The 7,578-nt window shown below is 42.1% G+C and overlaps 1 protein-coding gene across 1 annotated transcript in view; it reads left to right on the forward strand.

The window, feature by feature from the left end:
* Window positions 1–7,142, forward strand: part of ush2a (Usher syndrome 2A (autosomal recessive, mild)) — a 303,135-nt gene extending 295,993 nt beyond the window's left edge. The window contains exons 66-72 of the mRNA XM_072689926.1: window positions 68–285; window positions 461–637; window positions 748–831; window positions 2,730–2,965; window positions 3,833–3,898; window positions 6,197–6,421; window positions 6,837–7,142. Of these exons, the coding sequence (XP_072546027.1) occupies window positions 68–285; window positions 461–637; window positions 748–831; window positions 2,730–2,965; window positions 3,833–3,898; window positions 6,197–6,421; window positions 6,837–6,926 (1,096 nt within the window). The 3' untranslated portion in view covers window positions 6,927–7,142. The remainder of the gene's footprint in view (window positions 1–67; window positions 286–460; window positions 638–747; window positions 832–2,729; window positions 2,966–3,832; window positions 3,899–6,196; window positions 6,422–6,836) is intronic.
* The last annotated feature ends 436 nt before the right edge of the window (window positions 7,143–7,578 follow it).

Raw genomic sequence — 7,578 nt, forward strand, 5'->3', positions numbered from 1 at the left:
TTCTAGGGTGTAAATAGCTGGTTATCATTTTAACGTTTTGTCCTGGATGTTTATCCTCTGGTCGTAGCTGTGAGCTCCTGGTGCGGAGTGCGTGTCCCCAGCCACTGCAGCCCGTCCCCATGGCCTGTTCTGTGGGACCAGTTGAAACCAGGTTCTTTGGGAAAGGGCAGAGCCTCAACATCACTAACCTTCTCCCTTATGCCAGCTATGAGGTGTGTGTGGTCTCCTATAACAACATGGGAAGCACAGCATCAGATTGGGTCTCCATCACCACCCTGAAAGAAGGTAAGACAAGGGATCATTCTGTGTTCTCTCTATCAATACATATTTACATCTCTCATCCAGGACACTATTGAAGGCGTGGTGGTTGAATGTAATGAAAATCAACATTCAAGCTCTATGGTCGTCATATCAAAGTAGCAATTGACAGTGTTCGGTGTCACTGTGCTTTGTGTTGCAGCCCCGCAGTATAAGCAGCCATTTGTAGCACACAGCAACCTGACAACAGTGTATGTGGACTGGACTGAGTCTTTCTCTCTGAACGGGCCTCTGAGGGACTACGCTCTGACTGAGAGCGGCCTGCGCCTCTACAGCGGCTTCCACAGCTACATCTACATACCCCGTACCTCTGATAAAAGTATGAACATCTTCTTACAGTCCAGCTTTTGAGGCCTTGCTGGCCTTGCTGAAAACCAAATCAGTATAATAATAACCATATGTCTCATATGTGTTGTTCTCTATCTCTAGCCTTTGCCTTCCAGGTAACCTGCAGTACAGACAGTGGCAGTGCCAGTTCTCCAGTTATAAAATACAACACAGCCACTGGTGTAGGTATGTTGGCAGTAATCTCTGATCGCTCTTTGCAAAATGTCACCATAATACACTATATGGACAATAGTATTCATTCTTTCTTCTGAAATCAAGAGTAGTAAAAAGAGTTTATCCTCCTTTGTTGGAGTAACTGTCTCTACTGTCCAGGGAAGGTTTTCTATTAGATTTTGGAGAGCATTGTGGTGAGGATTTGATCACATTTATTGACAAGAGCAATAAGGTCAGGACTTTAGATGATCACCACCCCACCTTATCCCCAACTTCCTAACTCATCTCAAAAGTACTGGGTGTAGCTCCATCATTCCAGAGTACACTGCTCCACAGCTCAATGCTTTGAAGCCCCCTAGCCCACACCTGGCCTAAGGCATAGTAACAGTAGGTTCATGACAATGACTAGACAAGTTGTGTGTGTGCATTTGCACATCTGTGTCAGCAATTGTGAATGCATTCATTAGAGGGGGTGTCCACAAACATTTGGACATATAGAGTACGTCAGTGAGGACATCTCAGTGCAAGGGTCTGTATGATATTTGTGGTGGTCTTGCTGACCTGGATTGGGTCAGCTAGTTATATTTATACCCTTGTAATACATCTACGCACCCTTGTATTCATTTCATTTCCTGTCCAAATGGCTAATAACTACAAGTTAGTCACTTTTCAGGAGATATATCTCCTGAGATTAGAAGGGGGATAAGGAAGAAGAAAGTCAAAGGAAATTAAATGGATATTAAGTTTTCAAAAATGGAGTAAAAAAATTTATAAATATACAGAGAAAATGAACCCTCAACCATCATGCAAGACCTGCTTGGACCATTGTGACTGTCCTAATCAGATAAACCGCACTTTGTGAAATTTTTGAGTCAAGCTCTTGAGTCAAGCTTCATCCTAACTTCAGATCTGCAAAAATCTTTCTACGTTTTTCCTGTTGCGCAGAATTCAACAGCATTATTATAAATGCTCCCCGTACAAAGTGGTTGTAACTTCAGATTCCTGCAGATGGCCTTGCATGAGGATGATCAGGCTATAAATACCTGTGGGTGTGTGACCGAATTCTTAGATTGGGAAGAGGTGGTACAGAGCAGTTAAGGTCTCGTTGGATGTGTGGAAAATGAGTAGCAAAGCAGATGATTGAACGATTGACAAAAAGGAGTGAATGCATTTGGGTGTGCCAAAGGCCATAGTGTGAAGGAAGTAGCTGAATATGTAGATGTAATGAAGCGTACAGTCATGCAGGTCTACCAGTGTTCTTCTCAAGCAACTTTGTATCAATTCATAAATAATGTGAATACATTTTGGTACAGATGTATGTGAAAGTTTGGTCACCCTTGGACAAATGTCACTTTTTTCATTTAATTGAGAGGCAGGAAACACAGACTCTGTAGCTAATCAAACCAAACGTTTTTCTTCTTGAGTCAAGAGGGTGGTCAGCTGTTGACTGATGCAGGTTCTTGGCAGTCACATGGGGGTTTTGGTTTGGTTCTCCAAGAGTTTTTCTCATCTTCCAGAACTCATCTTGAATTCCACAGTTCCCCTGAACAGCCATTTCCTAGTAACATTCGCACTGTAGAATCTTCTTATAGCCTCTCCCTTGTGGGCATTGACTTGCCTTCATTTTCAGAGCTTTAGATAGTTCCTTAAAGAACCCCATAATAGGTTTCAAGGGTCAGAAAATGTAAAAATAAAGTTTCTAAATAAGCTTTGGCAGTTTGTAATTAGAATTGGTAGCATGCCTTATGCCTTATTTGAGTAGAAAACACAAACCTTTGGCACGTCTGTTTTAAAAATAAACAAATAAATAAATAAAATAATGTAGAATTTGCCACAGGGTGCCCCAGTGTCCTGTAAAATGGACATACTTCATCTGAGTACATTTGTTTCTGTTTGTTTTTCTCAAACAGATGCTGTAGAAGCTACTTCAGGAGGTAAAACAGGGCTGTATGGAGCTGGCTACAGGTTTTACACTGAGCTGTGGTTTATCCTCCTCATGGCCTTCCTGGGACTGCTGTTACTGGCTCTCTTGCTGGGCCTGGTCCTGCGCAGAGCCCTCAGTAAACCCCCCTTCATCAGGGAGAGGCCACCCCTCCAGCCCCTGCAGAGGAGGAGCCCCAAATACCCACCCAGTGACTCGTACTTGGTGAGAGGGCAGACACAGCACTGATATCGGATGACTTCTGAGTGTTTTAGCTCATTTATACAGTCCTTGTCAACTCTGAAACCTGTGGGTCTGCACTCGATTGGCTGTCAAAATAAATAAATAAATACAAGTGTTAATCTTTTCAGGTTACTGGAGGTTAAAGTATGACATCACCAACCAGTATATTGTCAGATATCTAATAAACACATCACTGGCACTGCAGGTTCAGGAGAGCTGGGCGACATGGGGAAAACATGGGGTGCAGTGTATCGTGGACTTTTATTGCAGTTAAATGTTGTTGGGGTGATCTTCTCATGCTCCTTTAACAAAATCTGCAAATGGTGAGGGCAATCATGCTAATGCCAGGTTTGAACACTAAAAATGCCTTGCAGGGGTACAGCGGGACTGATAGTGTGACCTATAAAAATGTAATAGCTGTCAAATGACACTCTCCACATTTAAAGCAGGAGTGGTGTTAACAAGCAGATATTGATAAATGTACAGGTGTTCATAAAGTGCCTCATTTTATCATGAATCTGTTGTTACAAGGTATTTCTGTTTCCTTGTAAAATCAGCTCTCCATCTGTTCTGTTCCCCATCTTTTCCCCATTCTATCTTGCCAAATTTATAGACCACTTGTACTTGCATTAATCGTCCACAAGAGGGTGTTGGTATTCACTTCTTTCATCTTGTTCATGCTGCTGCCACCTTGTGGATGTATATTAGAAGTGAATTATCAAAGAACTCAGTGATGTATTATGAAGAACATTGATAATTGTGGCTGCTAAGACTCCTTTCCTGTTGTTCCCCCTCTCTTTAAACGTTTCTCCGTTTCCTCCTGTAATGGCTCGCTGCTTGCTGCTGCAGAGGCCCTGTTCTGAGCTGTGCTCTAACCATGCTTCCACTGCTCTCCTTCAGTCTGATGGAGGAATGGTAAGCACTCACCTTGCACTCCTTTCTCTCTCTCTCTCTCTCTCCCCCCTGTCTCCCCCCTTCTCTCTACTCACGCCTCACTCTCTCCTCGCAGTTCGACAGTGTGCCCGACTCGTCCAGCAGCGTAACCTTAAAGGGGTTTACCATGCACACTGAGGTACAGCGCCCACCGCAGCGTCCTCACTGGCTTTTTCTTTCAGAGCTAAAAGCCGATTTCTTGTTTGCATTTCGGGTGATTTTTTGTGTGTCTGCATTTTAGGGTGTTATTGTTATGGAATGGCATGCTTTCCCCTTTCCATCTGTGTTGGTACTGTACCAGTCAGAGGTTTGGATACAGTTTGGATCATTGTGTGCTGATCATCTTAAAAACATTTGATCCTAATTCTAGCCAGGGTGGAAGTACCTAGATCAAACCAAATCATCTCCTTTCAGTTGAACCTACAACTTAGGCCTACTTGAAACCCCCCAACCACAACATCTTAGCTTCAGAGGATTCCCATGTGTCCACCGTGTCCTCTTGTATGATCACTCTAGCATTTGGATCAAATGTTTTCAAGAAGACAATCAGCACACATTCAACCAAGTGTGTCCAAATTTTTGACTGGTAGTGTACATGCATGTGCATTTTGGGTTCTCTCTTGTGTTGTTATTTTCCTTCTTTCTTCTGGTTGGAATGGTGTTTGGTGTGTGTGTTGTTTAAAGTACTGTAGATTGAAGTAGATGCAAATTGAAGCAGCACAGCAGTTTTTGTCCAGCAGATGGTGCTGTAGCTCTGTGCCAATGAAACTTAAGGTTTTTAAATTGATGTAATTATGCAGAATAAAGTTTTTTTTTTTTTAACATGATAGAATTATACTTTTACTTAAACTGTTTTCCTTAAAATTATGTTACTTAGTACTCATAGGGAGACACTATTTGGGATTAGGGATTTCACAGATTTGAGCAGAATTCGCTTTTCTAGAACAACTAACTGACTCAAACTTGTTTACAGTGATGCTGAAAGGAGCCAAACTGAAGACTGTAAATAGAAAGAAATAGAAAGTAGAAAGTCATTTCAGGAAATCAGTATGAATGCACTGCCTGATGCCCAAGATATTGTTTTACGATAGCTATAAAGAGGTATCAAAAGGTTTGGCTTTATTATTTATTTTTTTAACACACCAATGGTGGATATATAGAGATATAGTAGAAGTTTTTTTTTTTATAGAAGTTTTTACCACTACGTACCTACCGTCATTAACACTATGCACAGATTCACTGGTCATTCCGGATAGTACCACCACTGTAAAGATGTCCAGTAGCCAGTAAGTTGTTCTACAGCAAACCATTTCACATCAAACCTCTCTAAACGACTCTGTTCACATCAACATTTGATTCATTCAAATGATCAAACTCATTCATTCTTCTCACCTTTTAGTTTCTTGTTATTCATTTTCATTCCGTTTCTTCTGCATGGATAATAGTGAGTGTGTTTATGTGTGTAGCATAATCAGATTTTGGCATTGATCTGAATGCAGTGTAGACGTGTACTGACCGGCCAAACCTTGGGCTGATGTAGGCCTCGTCCACATATCAGATTTTTTTGTTTCTTTTTTAATCAGCTTTTTCTTTGTGGTTTTGTCCCCTGTCCACACAAACCCGGCATTTTAGGTCACTGGAAACTGATTTTAACAATGTCTGTGTTTGAAAAAGCTGACATGGTGATGTTATCTTGCGCTTGGCTGTTGCCGACTAGTGACTTGGTTTGCTTACAGAACACCTTCAAAGACAGTCTGACGTTGTTGCAAAGCAGCTTTACAGAATTAGGAATTTGTGCAACAGAGTTGCCATGGTAATGTAAAACATCCCAAACTTTTTTTTTTCTTCAATTTGTCCAGGTACAAATCAGGTTGTAAGTCTGTGTGTAAGATAAGATGGAGTTATGGATACAGTGAGGAAATCTTGCGTTGCACTGCCTTTAGGTCTGTTTTGGCCGCTTTGGCCGTTTTGGACGCTGCTTCTTTGATGAATTTGATCATCAGATTCAGCTCTCTGCTGGTCGGGCAGGATCAGAGTAGTGGCTCATTTTTGTGACAGGTTTCCTGTGTGGACAGACAGAGTTGTTCAGAAACGCTGCTGGAGAACAAGAGAAAACCCTTCGTTTTTCTATGTACCAACATCATCATGTTCGTATGATTAGTGTGCATGTAAACACACAGAATGAAAGAGTGTGTGATGGTGCTGTTAGCTGTGCTGCGTCTCAGTTAAGTGGGATGAATCGTTTTGTATTATTATTATTTTTCTTACGTTTTCTCTCAGGGTCTGGCCGACACTAAAATCGCTGGGCCCGGCTCCCGCATCAGCAATCACAGCTACCAGACCACCATGTCAGTGCTGCGGGTGCCCAGCCAGGGCCAGCTCAACCACGCCTACTCACAGAATTCCCTTCACCGAAGCGTTAGTCAGCTCCTGGACACGGCCGATAAGAAATCTCTAGGTGGCCTGACGTGGGACCCTGACCTGCAGGGCACCGACAGCGGCATGGTGAGAGGAATTTGGATATATGTTTTTCCTACCTGCTGTGAGCATCCCGACCAATCACTGCTCCAGATGAATGTTTGCGAGTGGTTTGCTGATTCAGGATATTTGTATTTTCCCATTGCAAATAGAGCAAATTATTGCTCAGCACTGGCTTCCACCTCATTCTCTCTGTGTGTGATACACTGGTTGCACTGATGTTTGGATATTCTTTATTTAGAAGTGTCTTCAGCTAGAGTTAAAATGCTAGAGTTCAGGGCAAGAGTGCAAGTTAATGGGCAGTGTATTGTAAGGTGTACCAAAATATATAAATCAGTATATTAATCAGTACAGTCACAATTGGGGAATTTATTCCATATCAGGCAATCCTAGTGGTCCCCTTGACTTTCCCTCATTCTACCACTTTCTGTTCCTCTTGCAGTACGTGGGAGATGAGGAGTATCCGGAAACGATCAAGGGCTTCAGCTCGGTGAAGAAAGAGCATACGATGTTTACAGACACACACCTATAGGGCTCCTTCTTTTTTTTTCTCTCACTCTCATTCACTCCTGCGCTCACTATCTTACACCTTCTCACTTATTCATGAACTCACACATTGTCAGTGTCACAGTGCCACCAGAAATCCAAGCAGTTGCATTTACTCTGTCAATGAGACTGCAGACAAAGGTAACTAATGGTTCTGGTGGTGTTTGACTACAGAAGCCTTTACCATGTTGGTAGTGGGCTCTACACATCACACATCTTTTGAAACCTCTTGGAGGGTAATCATGGAGTTCTGTTTCTTTAAGCATTAGAGATGCAATAGCTATTCAACAGTTCATACCGCTGGAGTGCACAATATCCTCCGAAATACATGGCAGCTACCTCTCCAACAAGCACCACATGCAGCTCAGACTTTGCCTCACTGCTTCCATCTTAACTGATACGTTTACTTATGCTAAACGCTGTGTTTCCATTTGTGTGGTCGTGTTTCTTTAAGCTGTAAGAGGTTGAAACTCAGTGTGCTACCAGAAATCAGTCTCTGCAGAATTGGTAAATGGGTAAATGTAAATTATGTCGTTTAGACTGGCTACATACATTTTCCATTAAAAAAAATGTATGCTCCATAAAACATTTTATCTAGAATAAAGAATTTGTTCAACCATTCTTTTAAAGGTCATTGT

Source organism: Salminus brasiliensis, chromosome 10, assembly GCF_030463535.1.
Source record: "Salminus brasiliensis chromosome 10, fSalBra1.hap2, whole genome shotgun sequence".
NCBI classification, from domain to species: domain Eukaryota; kingdom Metazoa; phylum Chordata; class Actinopteri; order Characiformes; family Bryconidae; genus Salminus; species Salminus brasiliensis.